The sequence below is a fragment of the Heterocephalus glaber genome, unplaced genomic scaffold (assembly GCF_053883595.1).
Source record: "Heterocephalus glaber isolate CG9 unplaced genomic scaffold, H.glaber_assembly_v1.0 deba00000546, whole genome shotgun sequence".
NCBI lineage: Eukaryota > Metazoa > Chordata > Mammalia > Rodentia > Bathyergidae > Heterocephalus > Heterocephalus glaber.
The window spans coordinates 24323227-24344030 of NW_028258147.1; the positions used below are offsets into that span (position 1 = coordinate 24323227).

At 31.2% G+C, this 20804-nt stretch overlaps 1 protein-coding gene across 6 annotated transcripts in view; it reads right to left on the minus strand.

Annotated features, from left to right (window-relative positions):
* Positions 1–20804, minus strand: part of Phf14 (PHD finger protein 14) — a 320314-nt gene that overhangs the window by 169644 nt on the left and 129866 nt on the right. For 3 of the 6 annotated variants that reach the window (XM_087204669.1, XM_021244762.2, XR_015448743.1), the window contains exon 17: positions 9271–9388. In XM_087204669.1, the coding sequence (XP_087060795.1) occupies positions 9271–9388 (118 nt within the window). Of the gene's footprint in view, positions 1–2723; positions 2921–9270; positions 9389–12869; positions 18022–20804 lie in introns of those variants that run through there. The other 3 variants (XM_087204668.1, XM_087204670.1, XR_015448744.1) reach the window with 3 other exon arrangements.

Sequence of the window (20804 nt, forward strand, 5' to 3'; positions counted from 1 at the left end):
CGAAAGTATCTTATTTCTCCATCAATTTTGAAAGAGCTTTGCAGGGTACATCAATCTCGGTTGGAGGCTGTTTTCCTTTCGGGCTTGAAATACATCACTCCAAGGTCTTCTTGCCTTGAGGGTTTGCACAGAGAAGTCTGCTGTGATTGTGATGCGCTTTCCTTTGTATGTGATTTGTTTCTTTTCTCTAATTGCTTGTAGAACTGTGTTCTTTTGTTGGGTTTCTGAAATTTTAACAATGTGTAGATTTTTTTTGATCAAAGCTATTTCGAGTCCTGTATGCCTCACTAATCTGCATGTCAAGTTCTTTTTACTCTGCTTAGGAAGCTTTCTACCATCACTTCTGTGAAGAGTTTTTTTTATGTCATCTGTAATCTCTCCTCTTTCTTCGTTGACTCCAATTAGTCTTACATTATTCCTCTTTGCATCATCTAGCAGCTGCTGGATTGATTTCTCATGGTCCCTTATAATTTTGAAGCAGTTTTTCTTTTCCTGGTCACTAATTGCAATCTTTTCTTCTATATCTGAAATTCTATCCTCACATTGGTTCATTCTGCTGCGTAGACTTTCAGTGGAGTTTTCAATCTCCTGGAAATCTGTTTGCATCTGTTTTATGGATTCCATTTGTTTCCTATGTTGGGATTCCATCATGTTCCTCAGCTCCTCTATGTTTTTAACTGTGTCTTCTCTAGATTTATTAATCATGTCTTGCACTATGGGCACAATTTCTGTTGTTATCTGAGAAATTATTTCTGATTTCACTTTTTTCCAGATACTCTTTTGTTGCCAGTTCAAGGAGTCCAGGTGGTTGAGTATCACGGTGTTCCATCTCCTTTCCCTTTGGGGTTGCTGTAGGTTATCTGGAAGTCTCGTTTTGAGACTTGTTTAGGTGTCTTCTCATTTCCATGTGGGGGGGGGGCTGTTGGTGCCCACGGCTTACCTCCTCTGGGCTGGGAGCAGTGGAAAGGCGGCCTGGAAGCCCCTTCCCCTAAGCCTCAAGTGTTACTTTCACTACTCTAAGAATGGGGTAGTTTACTTCATCCAAGACCAATTATCTACCTACAGTGACATGTGTCTTCTACTCACATTATATATAAATACCAGCATAAAAAGTTTGCATTATTAATATATCTCATGGTCCTTCTGAATTTCCTAACATTATGACCTATGATACACTGGTTAATTACATAAGCCAATTTTAGTATTTCAACTGCTGGGTTAATAAGATTAAAATAGTCTTTATTAATTTTTTAAAAAGATTTTTAAAGAATATTTTATTCTTTAGCTTAACTCAGATTTTTACTAGGTAAGTGAACTTTTCCTCTAAAATAATAAAAATGAAAATATAAAGCAGTATTTAAGACAGTATGAAGTTGGTAACTTTTGAAAGGCTTTTTTATGTCTGGCACCCCACTGTACTTAGATTAATTACCTCAGTTATGATTTAGTTTCTCATCACATATGGCATTTCACAGCATGCTGTGTAAAAGCACCAGGCCCACAAGCCACCTAACTTAGAAAATGACTTGATTGTTCAAGTTTGTAGTAAGTGTAATTTACAAAATGATTTGGTTTTTCATCCTAGAAATTATAAAAATGATCTGAAAACATCTGTCTATTTTCAGAAGTTGTAAGCATTTTCCTTTTTCTGTGAATGTGATACAGACATATAAAATACATGTCATAAACATTACCAAACTTCACCTGGAAGAAAGGAATGTTTTCAAAAAGATCCTTAAAGAATACCTAACCATGATTTATTAAAGCATATGTTTAATGTGTATTATATGGTTCTCATGAAAATTACCTTAGGTTGTATAACTAAATAAATTAGTACATACTGATTCCAATTCTATTATCAAGAATGGCCTGTAAGAAATTTCCTTTGCTGAAAATTGTTACTTGACAAAAATACTACCCATGGAAAGATTTCAGAAAACATGTCTAGGACAACAAAGTAAATAACTTCTTTGACTAGGCAATAATACAGCTAAATAAGTTCAGCAGAGGACACAAATGTTTGGTTTAAATAACACTTTTTTTAAAAAAACACAGTGTTGACTATTGTTAGTGGGATTGTTTTTTTTTTTCTTAAATTCTTTTATTGGTACATTTTAGGTATACAATACATTTACATTTATCTTTGGCTGCTTGTACCTGTACATGATGTCTCTTGGTTCTCATTTTTTCCCCCATTACCTGTGCACCCTTCACCCCTAAACTCTTCCCTATTTACATACTTCCTTTCCATTTTTTTTTCTTTTCTCATAATTTTTCCTTTCCATTCTTTCCTTTCTCCTTCCCCTCTCACCACCCCTACCCCTTTGGACCTTTTCCTATTTCAAAGTATCAATTATTAGTTATTAATCCTTTTAGTCTTTGTTTACACTATCAGTTTCTCACATCAGAGAAACTATTCGGTATTTACACGTGTGTCTTATTTATTTCACTTAAGAGTATGGCCTCAATATGCACCCATTTAGCTATAAATGCTCTTGTTTCTCTTTCTTTATGGCTGAGTAGTACTCCATTTTATAAAAAAAAAAAAAAACACATCTTCTTTATCCAGTTTCCAGTTGATGGGCACTTGGGCTGTTTCCAAGCTTTACCTATTACAAATTGTGCCACTATGAATATGGGTGCATATATATGTCTGTGGTATGATTCTTTTAATTCTTTTGGGAAAATACCCAGCAGGGAAATAGCTGAGTCATGTTAGTGGGATTGTTAATGGCAAATCATTATTACTAGTCCTAAAGTATAGTATTCAAGTAGAAATTAAAGGATTAAAAGACATTTAGTCAACTTTGCCTTCCAGGGAAAATGCAAGAACAACTTGCAACAGCCTAAACTTGGTCCCAGACTAGAAGATCAGCTGGAAGTTTGTGGGCTTTTCTTTTCTCACCAGCAAAGAGGAAATCTAAAATGCAAAACTAGAGTCACTAAAGAGAAGAGCCATACCACAGTTTTAATTTTCAGCCTTTTAGTGAGTTTGCCGACCACTTATTACAGATTTGTTCTATAGGGCAGTAGGAAACAGTACAAAGAATTCTTTTCCAGACTTTTACCTCTAACAGTAAAAAGGCAAATCAAAACTCAATAAAGTTCAGTAAAGCACATTTTTGTAAGCTCTCATCCTTGTTACACAAATACTAGAAGAATACTAAATCTTAAGAGAGTTAAGTGGTGTTTTACCTGAAAACAATTTCTATAATGATACTAAATTCAGAAATTTAAACCAAATGTCACATAAAATCCCACAGGTCAAATGAGTAGTTACAATATTAAAAAGTCGTTTTTATGAGTCAGTTATATGCTTCAAGTTTAAGAGAACTTTAAATAATAATTCATTTTAATTTCATATTGTTCATAAATCTTCACAATACATAAAACTCAGATATTCAATTTCCAATATTACTAGACTCAATTAAATGTACTTATTTAATGTGTTGTGGCAAGATATTCCTTGGAGAGACTGTTCTTAAAGAGGTACAATTCTAATGGCTGTTTTACTTAAAAATAAATACAATAGTTTGATATATCAGCTATGGGTTTCTAATTGCACGATCCAGAAAATGGAAGAAATAAATCAAGAATTTTAAATATTGTAATTTTCCTGCTCAAAGATTTCTAATACAAATGGTTATGAAGAGATACCACTTGCCTCAGCTAGTGTCATGCATTTGTACAGAAATTTGTATGGAAAATCTTCTATAAAAGACTTAGATGAGATTTTCTATACATATGAATTCACAATTATTACTGCTCACAAAGTGTAGTACACTAGATAGATCTTATCCTAGCTCACTAAAATAACAGTAAACCAAATAAGACAGTTCATCTTGTAGTCATGTATACTCTATAGCTTTACACAAAACACAGCTTACACAAGGATGCAAAGGTAGATGACTTGGAGGAAGCACTTCAAAAGAGATATTTATTCGTGTTCATTTAGCCATGTCAAGACACAAGTTATCTTCATTTTGGGTGTTTCAGCATACAAAATTTGTTGCGATCTACATCAAGTACTCTATCTTGGAAAAGACTGAATAGTGAACTATACCCTATTTTTTTAAAAAAATACAATATTAACTCAACTTTATATATTCTGTTTAAGGACACATAATTTTAAAATGTCAATTTGTTAAATTTGATTTTGGTTACATACATTGTGTATATTTATTTAAAAATTTTAAAAGTTAATTTTTACCATCAAATTTTGTTAATAACTAAAAATTTTGTAAAATATGTAAAACAATTGTTCTTATTCTGACCACTTATAAAAATCACTTATGGAGACTGTAGATAAGTGCCCATCCTCATCCTTTTTCTATCCTCTATGTGAACATTTCAGTGAAAAGCCTTAAGATGGTAAGCAACATAGGTGTCTGAGGGGTAGGCTAGAGCACATGAGAAAGCACATTAATGTGGGGGGGTCCTCATCTTAAGAGTACACCCTAAAGGCAGTGGTAACCAGTTTTTTTGTCACAGAGGCAGCTCTGTACAACACTGAAATGATTTTCCGTATCTATAAAGACACAGAAATATAGACATAAATTTGTGTATGAATGTATACACCTATATCTGAACACATCAGATCTTGGTTTCTAAATAATGTTTTCCATTAAAATGAACAAGGTTTCTTTGGAGAAATAAATAGCTGATTCCAAGAGCAGGGGACTAAGCAAAGTATAAGTCAAGCCTAGAACACCTTCAATGGATTACTGAAGATTGGTGAAATCATGACCAAAAGACACTGACGCTTTTTCAAAGTGACTTCCATAAGCCAAACTTAGGATAATGTGAACATCAAAATAAATAATGATAATAACCACTATAATTCATTGACTAGAATAGAAAATGAAAATCTGATCAGGAATAGGATATTTAATGGTTTCAAGGCTCTTCTCCATAAATCACTCATTAACCTGAAAGAAGCAAGTAGAGAAGTCTAACAAACAACTCAGTCAAGTGATTAAATTTAACATCACTATTTCTAATTAAAATTATGTGTGGAATGCACAATGTATTATATCTGTGGTATTCTTATCAAAGGTCCTTAAAATGAATCCTAATCACATAAGATAATAATAAAGCTAAGTAAGAGGTATTCTATAAAACAACTGCTCTGTAATTTTCAAAAGTAGCAAGGTATTGAAAGTTACAAGAAAACAAAGAAACTCCCCAGATTTGGGAATAAGGAAACATGAGGATTAAATCCATTATACGATTTCTATACTGGATCATTTTGCCATAATGAACATTAATGGAACAAATGACAAAACTTGAATGAAATCTGAAAATTAAATGACAATAATGTATCAATGTTAATATTCTGATTTTTTAAATATTTAGGAGGATGTAAAAATGTAGGAGGATGAAAAAACTACCACCATATTTTAAAAAAGTTGTGACAATCATATTTTCAGAGAGATTATTTGGGAAGTAATACAGTACAGGATACTTGCTATCTACAATAAATATGCCATACTATTTATCAAACATTAAGTATATACCCCAACATAACAACATCTTTGTAAAGTTTTATATAACTGCTTTTTACTACTAAAACATGTACATTATAAAACATTCAGACATGAAAATTAAAATAGGATGTTACACAGAATTACGTTGACATAATTGTCTCTTTGTGTAACACTCCACTTGGAGGTCTCTGGTGAAAATAACTGATCAAAGGGAAATAAGTCTGGCAGACCTATTTAGATAGTCTCTAAAACAGAAGAGACTGAGAAATAGTAAAGCAATGAATCAAGGCAACAGTAGTGTGGAATGGAAAGTAAGAATAAAGTGAAAAAATATTTAAGCAAGAAAACTTTTATAGGACTCAGGAGTGATTTGCGTTGTGAGAGAAAAGGACGGATGATGCTGAGGATGACTCCAGGTATTTTGCTTGGAAGACTAAATGGAAGCAGAGACGGAAGAAAAAAGGAAGAGGTGAGGTGGAAAAAGAAAAAAACATACTTTGCTTTTTCAGTCATATAGCAGTTATTAAGAATGTGACTTTTACAGTGCTGTAGAAAGCAAGAAGGGAAAAACCTACTGCATGGTAACAGGTAGCTATGAATTAGCTATACTGAATACAAGCACAGTGCCCTGCCTAGATGACAGCTTAGTCAAACGCCTCTGAAGCAGAGCCTATGGGTGAGTTTCTATGTATTGTGTGTCCCTTATCTGGCCAATTTTCATGAAATCTAAAATAACTTCCCAAATTTATGAAGAACTCATAAGACCAGGAAAGTACTATCAATGTATTGGATAGAAAAGTCATTCTGTTTTTAGGTAAATCGTTGTTAATTCAGAAGACTTTAGCCCTCAGCAAGTCCATGCGGGGCGGGGGGCTTGTTACAAAAATGATAAATTCCTGCCCAAACATAAGCATTGTTGAGAGTACACATGGCACTATTTTAGAATTTCCCCTAATAAACAGAATATGAACAAAAACTTTAACAGTTAAAGTTTAAAGTGAAGTGCTTGTGCTACTCCCTGAGCTCAATCTCCAGAACTGTACCCTCCCTACTAAAAAGGTGCAATGCATTTTCAAGCAAACACTGAACCATATACACTTGTTTTCTACTCATAAAATAATTTCTATATGGGAGTCAAAGTTTTAAAATAAAAATTGAGACTTCTTGGATTTAACATGACAACCATAAAGGAAAGAATATGGGGACACATACACACACATAAAATAATTTCACATTCATTTTCCTCCACCTAAATTTACTGGCAACTGGTTCACTGCCATTCTAAAGGAACTCGGTATTTTTTCTTAACTTTTCATATCATTAAAATATATAAACATAGAAAGTATACCGACTATTACCTAACAAACGATATTCCACCAAAGCAACCCAGGAAAATAAAATATAAGCAGAGTATATTAACTTTCATTTGAGGGTTCTTTTACACCCTAAGATGATACTAATTTTCTTGACTTGGATGTAAATACAATAATATACATACAGTAGTGGTCTGAATTTAAAACATTTTGCAGCAATTCTAAAGTACAACATCATCTACCAATGCTCTCTTCCGAGGACCCAAGACTAGCAAACATTTTTCAGAAGAAAATGCAAACAAAATTTACTACCTACTGATATTTTAATGCAGGGAAAACTATCTCGAAAACGATCAAAGAAATGAATTGTTTCTTTAATCTTCAGCTTAAGTATTACATTAAACTAAATTTTTCACTGGAAAAAATAAAAGTATATAATAGTCATGTTGGTATAATGAAAACACAAATTCATTTCACTGTTTTAATCCTTACATTAAACCATTCTAACATTCTAAAAAATCAGATTATATTGAAAAGAAATGTCAATCCGGTAGTCAACTACAGATCAAGCAGAATATAACAAATAAAATGTAAGTTTGGTAACAATGTGTCCTCCAAATGGATTGTCATTTGGAGTACAAAGATCAATTCACTGGTAGAGAGGAAAATAAAACAAACTCTTATTCAATGGCTTCTACCCCCACCCCTCACTTATAATATGTATAATATACTCTGCGTTTTATGCAATGCTATATATTTATAGTCATACAGACCATTATAAGAAAATACTCAAAATTATGCAAAAAGACAGTAAATCGTTTTTGTAAAAATTGCTTTTCTAACTTGTTTGTAAGGGGTAGGAAAGAACCTTAAGTAAAAACAAACAAACAAAACAAATGCACTTAGAAAAACTATATACCACCAAGAGTTTCATGAGATAGGTATTTAAAATCTATGTCATTTCACTAATTTTTTTTTCTGGAATGCATTTAAATTTAGGCAGAACCATCTTGATATTAAATATGCTATATCTTAAATATAGGTTTTAATAAAAATGGCTTTAAAAAGTATTACATAATTTATAATCTTGGGCAAAGCCCTTGATTATTTTAATCATTGTATAAAAATACATAAAATTTTAAATAAATTCGGCCTATTTATAAAACATACTTTTGGGGATTTAGCTTAGTGGCACCACACCTAACTCACAAGCACAAGGTTCTGAGTTTGATCCTTGGCACCGAAAAAAGAAAAAAGAAAACAAACTTTTTATTTTCTGTAACCAAATGTTTAGCACTTCTTAAAAACTAAACTTTCAGGAGGCCTCTGTTATAAGCTGGCGCAAATGATTTAAAATAATGATAAAGAGTGTATTTTTATTCTATCATCTGACTTGAATTCTGTATCAACTTTTACTCTAAGACAAAAAAAATCATTTAAGTGGCACTGAAGAAGTCTCAATGTCCACACTACAACATATATATAATTTCCATTGTCTTATTTTAAAAAAACAATTGATTAACAGACCACAATGTCTTCACTGAAATGTATGTAATTTATCTGTCAAATGAGTTAAAGCACGAAAAGCCAAACTACTCATTCATAAACCTTAAAGAAATAAACAAAAATCTTAAACTACAGATCACGATGATTTAAGGTTAAAGTGTTGATAGTCAAAAGAAATAATCTGAGCTAGGGATTTAGTTCAGTGGCACAGCGCCTGCCTTGCAAGCACAAGGTCCTGAGTTCAATCCCTGGTACCCCCCCCCAAAAAAAGAAAGAAATAATCTGAGAGTTTGTTTTAGGGAATAAATTATTGAACGGCCTTTTTAAAATTATATCCTTTCTATTTAGCTAAAATAAAATCAGACATAGGATTTAGGATATGAGAAATAGTTTTTGCTTTGTTTTGCTTTTCAAGGAACAGACCTTATAAAACTTCCATAGTTTATCATTATATTTTTTTTAATTTTTATTTTTTTGGTACTGGGGATTGAACTCAGGACCTTGCACTTGCGAGGCAGGTGCTGGAACCACTGAGCTAAATCCTCGGCACTACCATTATATTTTTAAGACAAATTATCTATAAAATAAAATGGGCTTTAGTGGATAGTTTTTCACCAAACATAATTTCTTATGATAGGGTAATATTTTCTTGCTATTTCCTATTTCTTCTATGTATAAAGTAGTAGAGAGTGACTTTTTTTTTGGCTATTAGAACACTATTTACTCTGCTACTCTGTAATATTCTCTGTAACACAGAGAACAGTCCATAGAGGAAATTTATATCATTTAGTTAGACTTACAAATCAATAATTTAAGAGCATTAAAATAACCACAACAATATATTTTTAACATGAATTAGATTAAAATATTTATCTCTCATAATGAGATTCTTTTTAAGTTACAATATGGAGAAGCTGTCAAATGAAAGGAAACAACCCTATTTTAAATAGACCTCTCCCCATTACCTTAGAAGATGAAGAATCACACTCCTGACATATCCATCCATAGCCTGTTTGTTTAGGGGACTTTTTCAAAGGAGGATCCAAGCAGCCAAAGTGGTAGCAGAGTCTGCATTCATCACACCTGCAGGGTAAACAGACTTATGGTATATCTAAATAATATAAGAACAATCTATTTGAAAGACAAAAACTACTGTACATTTCAATTAACACTGTTAATTCTATCCTTTGCTCACAATATTAAATTAGTATTTATGACAAAAACAACTTTAACCTGAAATAAATGTTTTATAAATAAAGCAACAATAATACAATTCACAAACAAGATTTGAAACATTCTGATAGTAGAAATACTAAGAGCATATAAATGAATGCATGTGTATAATCATGTGCTCAAAGCTAATCACAATAATTTCAGTTTTGAATGTAAAGAATTAATCATTTGTCTATTAGTATAAAATATTTGATACATATAACTCAATGATTATGAATTCAATCCAATACATTGTACTTATTTTTAAAATTTCAGAACTCTACAGAATTCTACTAGGCTACAATCAATGCTAGCCAAATTGTCTCATTTGTCTCTTTTTCCAAATGATGGTAGACTGCAGATGAACTTTCTAATGTTTATAGCATGCCAACACAATCTACAGCAAATAAAAGCAATTTTTACATGTGAAATAACAATACTTAAATGTACAAAATGATAAGGAATCAGAATATTATTCTCTCAAAATTATCGGTGACTTTCAGTGGATTTGGTTTTTCAAAGTACCTCCTAGTACACTGCAAAACTTGTAATGTTTTGATAGTGTCTTGCCACCTACAATGTACAAAATCTAAGAAAACTACCATACCTATTCTTCGTTTCAGACAATCTCATCCTGCTGACAATGAAGAAAAATGTGTATTATTTCAGTGTTTTATAAAAGAATTTTGCATCAATTGGAATAACAAGACCAAAATTTAACATATAACAGAGATGTACTGATCTTATAGAATGAATTATAATCCTCATTTTCTTTGTGCTTTTCATTCAAAGATAATAATTTCTCAACCAATCTGTCAGATTCTCTTTATTGTTTACCTCTTACAGATTTAAAACTCAGAAGTCTAAAACTGTGAAACCAAGGGAAAAATTTAGAAAATACGTGTTACTTGAATAATTACTACTAAATAACCTTTATTAGGAAAATAGCAGCTATTCTTAAATACCACACAATTGACTTTCAAGAAATCATCACAATAAAGTAACCTATAAATCGATAATTTCAGTAAAAATTTCATATCATGATGTAAAAAATCAATCACTCGAAGACCCATTTGGGAATCAAGAGTTTCAGGAAAGTTAAAGAACTTAGCTAAGTTATTCAGATCTAATGAAATTTAAAACAGTTATATGTCACCAATTTGTTCCTTTTTTCAATAATTTATTCTTTATAGATAAAGTGTACAGATTTCAAACTTTTTAGACTCAAGAAATAAACTTAAAATGTTTATTATAATTCTAGCTATAGAAATAAAATCAAATACCACTAAGGACTTTATTTACTAAAGCCAGTATTTCACACAAACCACGAAAAGAACATTTAAAGGTAAAGTGTTCAATAACTGTTGTTCTAGCATTAAGGAAAAAAAGATGTTATGTAGATAACTTGAAATATGAAGGAGAACAAATGGCAAGGTTACACAAATTCATGTTCTTTCTCTACAGAACTTATTTACCTTTCAATAAAGATTTCAATTACGTTAAACACATAGGTATAAAAGTGTATGCATTTCTGAGTTTATGGGAAGGTTCAGATTTCTAGATTGCTGAGAGTTTACTGTTTCAAGCGTGAAAGTAATACTTCAATGATACCTGACAGAAAATTTAAATGATGAAACGAATGTATTAAATATAGTTTATCTTTGTCATGTTAGGGTCATCAGTATGAATTATAGATGCTGCAACATATCTGTGTCAGCCTTTGGTATCTGAAGTGAATACTGTTAGTTTGCTGTTTTGTTTCAGTTTTGTTTTTTTTTTGGTACCAGGGATCAAACTTGGGACCTTTTGCTTGCGAGGCAGGCGGCGGAACCACTGAGGTAACTCCCCAGCCCTATTTTGTTTCAATTCTTATATTCAACTTTTCCTAGGTCTTCAGGATTTTCACTTGCATGAAAACTATCAGACCACTTCCTGATACTGTCACTATTATTTGTTTAAGCATAATTTTCCCAACAACAACTTATTGTGAGTTCAGAAACCAGACCATGAAAACTATTAATACTATGCAAACTGACAATGAAAAAACATGAAAATGACAACTTGTACTGAGTTATGCAGATGGACTAAATTTCAGTTGTTAACTACAGTTTATGCTCTGTATCATTCAGATTGCTGATAATCCTAGCTCTTGACAAGAGAAGAGTTACAACTAAATTGTTGCATATTTACCTTATAACTTTGTGTGATAATTTATGATTTATTAAATCTAGTATATTACTCATGGAAAACATTGTGATGAATGTGCAAGTTAATCATAATTCGTTATCACTTTGATTTACGTTGGTGATTTTTGTTGGTATGGTTATAAACTCCCACCTAATAAATTAAGAACAAGTTTGTTACACTTATTTCATTCCAATCTGTTACTGTTTTCAATTACTTTTAAAATCAAGTTATCTTTCATTCAAGTCAAGAAATAGCGAAAAGGGGGTAAAGAAAAGTTTTATATGCTAGCTCTGTTAGAAGATAATTTAAAGTGCATGTTATGTGAAAATAATCTAATCCTTACTGATTCCTTCATAAGTATATCTTTCAGAATGATTCAGTTGACATGTATTTTTCGTGGATCCAGAGAAATGAGGGTGATAAAAAAAATTTCTCTAAAGTTCTGAATCACTCTTCAGTAAGTAAAACTGCAACACCAAGAATAACAAAAACGAATGGTTAATAATCTATCAACTCCCAAACTCCAACAAAAAAAAAATAAAAAATAAATAACACAACCTTGAAGTCATTTTGTTAGTAAGCAAAAAAAAAAAAATACAAATATTAAGCTGCTTCTAGAGATTTCTAAAATTATTTCCATGTGGGAAAAATCTACTTGTTTCTACACTTGAATAACAAAGTGAAAAAAAGTCCACAGCTTTGTGTGCTGGAAATAATACTATTCTGAATGACAGAAGTCAACTCTAACAGAATTTGCAAAAATTAATATACCACAGAAACCTAAGAGATACCACTGAGGAGCCTCAAAATCAAACAACAGTGTAGATGATCAAAACTGGAGTATTTGGTTTATTTCACCTGCACACACAACATTCTGTAATCTTTGTCAAATCTTGGTAATCAACAGATTCTATGTTGCAATTAGATCACTTTAAAATCCTGAAAACCAGAGCTCTCATATGAATGTATAATCATCTACTACCTAGAAACATTAACTAATCAAGTAGGTCAATTGATCAATTTTATTTATGATCTCTATCTCTGTATCTAACATACACTTGTAAACACATTAATTGCAGCACACACTACAGCATATATTTAATCAAAAACATGATCAAAATGTTTTTGTAAAGCTTGCAAAAAGAATCACTGACCCACAAAAGTATAATGATATAGCACAATAGTTTATTAAATAACACAAGTGGCTAATAAAAACAATTATACCAGTAGCACATTATAAAATAAGACAGCAATGTCTTAAAATATTAAAATATAAAACTAACCTACAAATAAACATTGAATTTTTAAAATAAAATTCAGACCGGACACCTAAAAAAGTATCTTTAAAGACTAATATACATTGTGCACATTAACACTATAGTGCATTGTGACATTTAAATTTTAAACAAGACAAATGAAAATCATTTGGAAGATAAAATGAAACCTGATTGCTTAATTAGATTTTTCTTAAATACAACTTCCTAGATACTGGTTTTATACTGGATACAGATACAAATTAATAAAGCAACTTTATATGGTCTTTTACACACTTAACAAAATGCAGTGACTGAATAAACACAGTTCTATATGTATTTAAAATACTTACTTAGCACATAATTAAGTACAGCATCCTAGACAAGGAAGAAAATGATTTCTCTTCGTATGTGCTATGATCCACATTACAAGCAATCACTTTAGTGTTTATTGACTACTGACAATATGCAAACAAGTAAAAAGCAACAACTGATTTATATTTCCTCCTGTGCCTAAGATATAGGCTAATAATGTTCTAAAGAGTTTCTTTAATTCTCTTAATTTCTGATTGATAAGTCCATTAGGGGCTAAACGAAGGACTTTTCACAAACTAATTGAAACAATTAAGCACATCTCCTACACAAATAATTTATAGCCAGATGAGAAGCTAAATTTCAGGAAGAAGCAAAATCCATGGTATATACTTAAAAAAGGATGTACCTTTTCTTTTATTAAGTTGATCTTTATAACCATTTTTAAGTCAATGATACTTTACTTCGATCCCCTCAAAGTCTATATAAATTAAAATAAAGAACTGTCTGAAAATATATACTATTACACCTGTGCACTTTTGTAAAAATCAAGAGAATTGATAGATTGTATTCTTGGCTTTTTTTGTCATTTCTATACAAAAATTCCTACCAGCAAAATAAAAAAGTCAGTCTTTAACGTTAGTATTACTTAAATAAAAACCTCAGTAGCAGCTCAAACACTTAATAAAAATCTAAGGACCAATAGTGACAGATTATTTTATTCAACAGTGGCTAGCTATTTCAGCTAAACATCTTAATAGATGGAGTAAATAAGGACTGTGACCCTTTAGTTAAACCACTTTTAAAATAATACAAGCTTGCACAAAATTCTGTATTCTACCAATATTAAATAACATTTCACACCAATAAATACAATATTTTTATTCCTTTCAATTTACAACAATTAGTGCAAATCACCTACATGAGCAATTTTATACAAAATAATTACACATTGTCTTTTAAATTGTATTTCACAAATAGACTAATGGAGGACATGAATCTATTTCATTAATGTCACTATAAACTCCTATAACAGGCAATAATGAGTGAATGGCTAGAGAAAAAACTAAAAAATATATTTACATGTAAATGTATACTGATTGAAAATTATTTGGAAAATAATCAAAATCTAAATCTGTATTTTATACCCACATGAAGAATGGGATCAATTCAGTTAGTTTTATCTGTAGCAGCCAGATTACAAGATTAGAACTGAATTTTTTAAAAAATGAAAAACAATTCATATAAAATATAAATATATTTGTGTCAAATATCTCATCACAGCATGAGAGAATTAGACCTTTTCATACCTGAAACATGTCTGCTTTGTTCTTTAAAAAATTGATCTCCATCTGCTCATGTCCTTGGAAATTTTTCAGCAGTACGACCTGCTGGTCTGTTCAAGCTCCACATAACTTTGTATTTCCTCACTTACGATGAACTAATTAGTCTCTAATCAATAACATAGACTCTGATTTTACAATGTAAAACCGATAAAGGAAATAATGGTTAGGGGTCATTCTCATTTTATTTACAAGGCCCAGCATGAACATCTAATTTCATTATATTGTATCGTCTGTATCTGAACAGCAGTGAATCTTATTGGCAGAAAACTTTAGAGAGCACTACTGGGAAAAGGCCTACCTTTTCATACAGAAAGGATTTGTAAAGTATGTCTGTCTCAGTTTATAATAGTAATGCTATATAAACTTACAAAGTGCTGACTCAGACATGAAAAAAATTTCTGCCTTCACTTCTCATGTAATTATAATTTGAATTTCTTAAACAAGTTTCGATTGCTAAAAACTATTTCAGAAAATTAAAATGAGTTTTTGAATAATAAAAATATTCTACCCTGCAGCACAGTCCTTCTGAATTTCTTAAGATTGTGGTGAAAAGTTAAAAAAACTGATGAATTTTGTTTATCAAATAAGTAAATGTTTGAAAAGAGTGGTTTCATTAATAGGATATAAAAGCAAGGAAATAGAATAATGTTAATATTACTATTATTTACTGGTCAGTAACTTGTTTTTAATACAGTAAGTTTAAAATCAAATAATCATTCAAGAAATATATGAATGACAATGATATAAAAATGATGTATCAATGGTGCATGAATATAATTTCTAAACTTAAAATAGATAAAGATTAAGGCTACATTTTGTTTTCATGTTGAAAGATAAACCTAATTTCAAGTCCTTTTTTTGAAACAATAAAATTAGTTAATTTTGGACAAAGGCTATGTTCTTTGATTCCTTTGTGTATACCAGTGGTATTCTCATAAGCATGAAACATTTAACTAAATTTATGAAAATAAGGAAATTATATTTTATGTATTATAGATGAAACTAATATAAACATTTTTGTCTAGAAACAAGTATTTTTGAAAACCAAAGAGCCCTTATAAGGAGATTAAAGTCACACTCCTTATTAATGTTAAGGAAAGGCAATGATTGTTTAAAAAATACTGTGTTATCGATGGTTCTCAAAGTGATGCTGCTGAGGGGTTAAATCAGCATCAACTGGAAATTTCTTACACATGTGAATTTTCAGGCTTCATCTAAGCCCTACTGAAATCAGAAACTCCAGAGTGACGGGGAGGAGGAGTGAGGCAGGGAGAGAGAGGACATGGAGGATTCTAGGGCCTGAAACTGTATTTTATAAGAAAGCTTCCTGTGATTCTGATGCTTAATAGTCTAAAAACTACAACTATTTAGTACCATCTCATTCTCCTTATATTTCAAAATATTTAATTTCCTTTATAAAATTTTAGTGTTCCTCTTTTCCCTATTCTGTAGGAAATAACCATGAATTATCTCATGTGTAATTTTCTCTTGTATTTGTGAAATATGAACCACTCAGTGAAATTTTCTTATGCATGCATTAATTTTTCCTTTGAATAGCAATTGAACATTTATTGACTGGGGTTAATTCTGTAATACAGAAATACAGGAGTGTTTCAGAGATGATCAGAAGAAAATGTTTCATTCTACTTCCTTCAAAAGTTCTACATTTTTGCAGAATTGACTGTCTTATGAATATAACATGCAAAAAAGATCTTAGGGCTGCATCAAACATGGAAAAGCATATCACCACTGAAAACTGTAATATAGAAAATGATAATTATGGACTATTCTGATTAGAATCAAGGTGAAAAATATTTTGATTAACAATGAAACCAAAACCAGAACCCCTAATGATTTCTCAAAAACCCTAAAATAATCATTAGTATTTTAGTATTTTCTCCCCATACACCAAAAGAGGGTCATAGTCTAATATATTAGCATAGTGCATTCAGATAGTGGTAATCTGTCATTTTTCTTAAAATCATCTAGATTTCGGCTATAATAATAGCTACCAACTTTTTTTATAAACTTGGTGATGAATAATTTCTCTTTTATTCTTAAAAAACACTGATTTTGCTAGAGGTTACTGACATCTTTCCTCCAATGTTATGAGATCTTCAGTAAGTTAATCTCTTCATCTGTAATTATACACATTTTACTTTTATTAAATATTCAATCATAACTATAGATTATTAGCATACAGCAACTTTATTATTATACTTGCATTTGATTATCTATACATTGCCTACTCTATTCCTAAAGTCAACAATTTTCAATTGCCACTATACCTGAAAAGAAGTCCAAAATCACATTAATAAATCAGGAGATATGTTGACAATTTACACGTATATGTGCATTTCAATGCAGCAAATAGTCTCTTCTATGTCAGTTCAAGACTGAGTGATGGAATATTCAATTGGTTCTGTCGTTGACTTAAAACTGGATCATTAAAGCTTGAAGAACAAATTTTAATTCTGTAAACCTCTGGAAAGATACAGGTGGCGATGATCTTTCAGCTGGAAGGTTGTATAATCAACAAGCTTTGTATCTCCCTCATTTCGTAACTCCGTATTTAAGGTTGAAAAAATTAAATTATCCTGAGCACAGAAAGTTCATATTAAATAAAACAATAAGGACTGAAATTTGGGTATTTCTAAAAAATACCCAGAGATCAACACAGGTATATTTGTATTCATAAGCTTAAAATTGAAAATTGTAAAAATTTCACGCTAATACTAGTGCTTTCATACTAGGAATAATGCGTTAAAGAATAGAATGTCATATGATTTACAAGTCTTTCAATGGAAATAACATTTACTATGAGTCTATATTTGTTTTCCAATGCGGCAGCATTTTATATATGAATAAATGCAGTAAGTTGGATGAAACAGATTAGCAGACTAATGGAAAGCATCATCTTTCTTGTTAGTTACTGAACTGTTCAACAATAAGGAGTGTATATAATATTGCACTTAAGTCCCAGAGGCTTCCATAACTCTTCAGAGTCCAAACACTGTGTATCATCATTTGCCAAAGAAGCAAGGAAAAACATTTACTTAATAGGACAATTCTGACAAGACATTCATCCAATATTTTCCAACAATGCACATATCTAATATTTCGGAGTAGTGCAAAAGAGAAAAAGAAAAAAAAATCGACACAGGCAAATTAACTGCCTTGTCAGACTAAGTAACAATCCAATCAATTACATTCTATCCAAACCTGACAAGCAAAGGCAACTTTTTGCAGTGATAAGCTTATGGAAAGGACAAGATAGCTGTTCTCCTTTACTTTATGTACTCTATTGAGAGTTTTATCCACATTTTTAAAATCACACTTATAAAAGAGGTTTCCAGGATTGCCTCCGAGGATGAGCAGTGGCAGAGTTGGGTCTCATGAAGGGTATCTACACAGTAAAGTGATAAGAAAAGAACATTAACATTTAAAGATCACAGCAGCTCTGCACTATGTTTTATGAAACATACTAATTATACCACAGTAGATTCAAATAACATATAATCTGGTCCAAAGAGTTTAGATAACCTAAACCTGAATGCCATGATCTTGCGTAGGTTCACTGATTAAGACTGGGCTATTTTATCTTTTGAAACATTGAGTTGCCTCCTCTTGTATTACTAGTGTTACTACTACCATTGTTTTTATTACTTCTGGTTGTCAAAATAAATCTATTATACCAAAACAAAAAAGAATATAAAAAGATAAAGGGCTTATATTTATAAAGAGAAAGATCAAATATATCTGATCAATAAAGTTTTTCAAAAATAGCAGTTTGCTACTTTTCCACCAAATGTAGCCATTTAACAATGCCTGAGAAAGAATGGGATTTAACTGAGCTTAAAACAGGAAACCTAATCAGTATATTACAGAACTGGTTATATTCCAAAAGCCTCAGAGAGAGAATTTTCAAATGGTTTTTATCCCTGGGCCTAAACCATTTTCTTCTTTTTTTAAAAGACTGTATTAGAAATGCTTGGTTACCATTTTTTTGCAACCTTTGTAATCTGTAAGAGAAATTTTAAGTGCTTAATGATTAACATTTCAACTATGGTAAAGAAGAGACTTTCACATCTATGTAGATGAGGTGAAATTGCCCTGTAAGTCACGCATCACAGAAAAAGTTCTATTTTTATACTTAACAATTAAGAGATGTGTTTAATGCTTCTAAGTTCCATTGATAAAAAGAAAGTGAAAAGTGGCACATAGACAAATAAAGCACTACTGAGGAGAGCTACAATGCCCAACTGAATAATCTTCAAAGAAAGCAAAAATAAAATTGCACAAGAAAAAAAGAACATACTGTGAAACAGTTTTCAAAGAAACACGGTAGTTATAAATAACATGAGAAGAGAAAGAACTGAATTCTTTTGCTGAACAGTAAGGCGATACATGCTAACTTTTCTCAGCACTTCAGGCTCTAAATAAAGAGTTTTGAATACAATCTGAATCTGATATTCTATAAGTGCTTTGTTGGAAGGTTAAGAACTACTGGAATAGCATAATCCAAGAGGAAGCAACCATGTCATTTATAATAGAAGTTCAACTAATTCTTAATTATAGGCATAAATAATGGAGAGGAGCCGAAAAATATATTTGTATTTGATATGTATTTGAATTATGTCACGGAAATCTGCTTTAAACTTCAATTAAATCCAAGTGGAATTACCTTTGAGAAAACTAAGGAGTTATTGCTAATATTCCTCCACCCTTAATTTCATAAGAACTCCAAGTCAGTCACTCAGTCTATCTATTTAGTTTTTTTGTTTGTTTGTTTAGTACTGGCAACTGACCCTACAGTCTTCATATTTAGCTCCATCTCCAGCCCTTTCTAAATTTTTAAATTCTAAATTACTAAATTTCCCAGTCTGTTCTAAACTGGGACCCTCCTGCCTCAGTCTCCCAGGATGCTGGGATTACTGGTGTGCAACAAACAGGTTCAGCTCTAAGTCTCCAGGAATACTAGAATAAGCAGTGTGCTTTTTCTTGGCTTCTGTCTTCCCAGGATAAAAGACTGCAGTATTTTAAATTAAAGCTCAAGTTCTGGCTTTGAATATGTACCTGACAAGCTTACTTACCAAGTAAAATAGAAAAAAATTAGCTATTTTCAAAGGGCTTCACTGATGCAGGCAAGTATCATCAACAGTCTCCATGTTGTGAAGCTAGAACTGTCTGCCAAGAGGAAGTGTCTACTACTTTTGCCCTGAGAAAGTCAAATATATTAGAGCAGTGGTGAGGCAGTATGCTTAATAATTAGAGCATAAGCACTAAAATTAAGACAGCCTAAATTCAATCTCTAGTTCCAGTACTTTTTAGTTATGTGATTTCAGGAAAGTACTTCATCTAAGTTTCCTCAACATAAAACAGGGATAAAATCAGTATCTATTTTATAAGGTTACTGTGAGAATTAAATGAAATAAAATAAAATAGAGGAAACACTATTATGTTCCAGTTTCTGGAACATAAGACCCCAATAAATTTTGGCAACTACATGATGGCCAGTGACTTGTCACACACTAGAGAATTATTTTTGTGAAAGGGGAAAATTATATTTTAGTACATTACAATTTATGCGATGTAACTTTTTACATATATAATTTAATGTGTAACTGGAACAATTTTTATTTCACGTTGTTTATAGAGTCTCTCTGTACCTTAGTTACCTCACGTGTAACATGGAGATACATCTATCTTGCAAGACTATTATAAGAACAAAATGAAATAACACCTCTGAAGAGTGGACAGTAGAGTCTGGAATGTATTAATAATCTAAGATTAGCACTATTATAATTTCCAGTCCAAAAAGAGTTTAAAATAACATTATTTTCTGTGGTTCAGTCCCAAATGTTAAAAAAAATATGGTTACTTATACTTATTCCCTAAACACCAAAATCTATCAACTCTCTAATTTGTATCCAATGTTAATTTTAAATACATTTCACATCTTATTTCATTATTACATATTTCATACATCCAAAGCAATACAAAACCAATATAAATCAAAACCTTGTTTAAAACACTGAAGAATGCTCAATTTAGAAAAGAATGAAAAAAAAATCAGAAAATATAGACTAGAGATTGTGTTATAGCTGTTTTGTATTATTCCAAGCATTGAAATTTGTAAGTGAAGCCATGCCTGTTAACCTGGGAAGAGAAATTGCCAATTTTAACCAA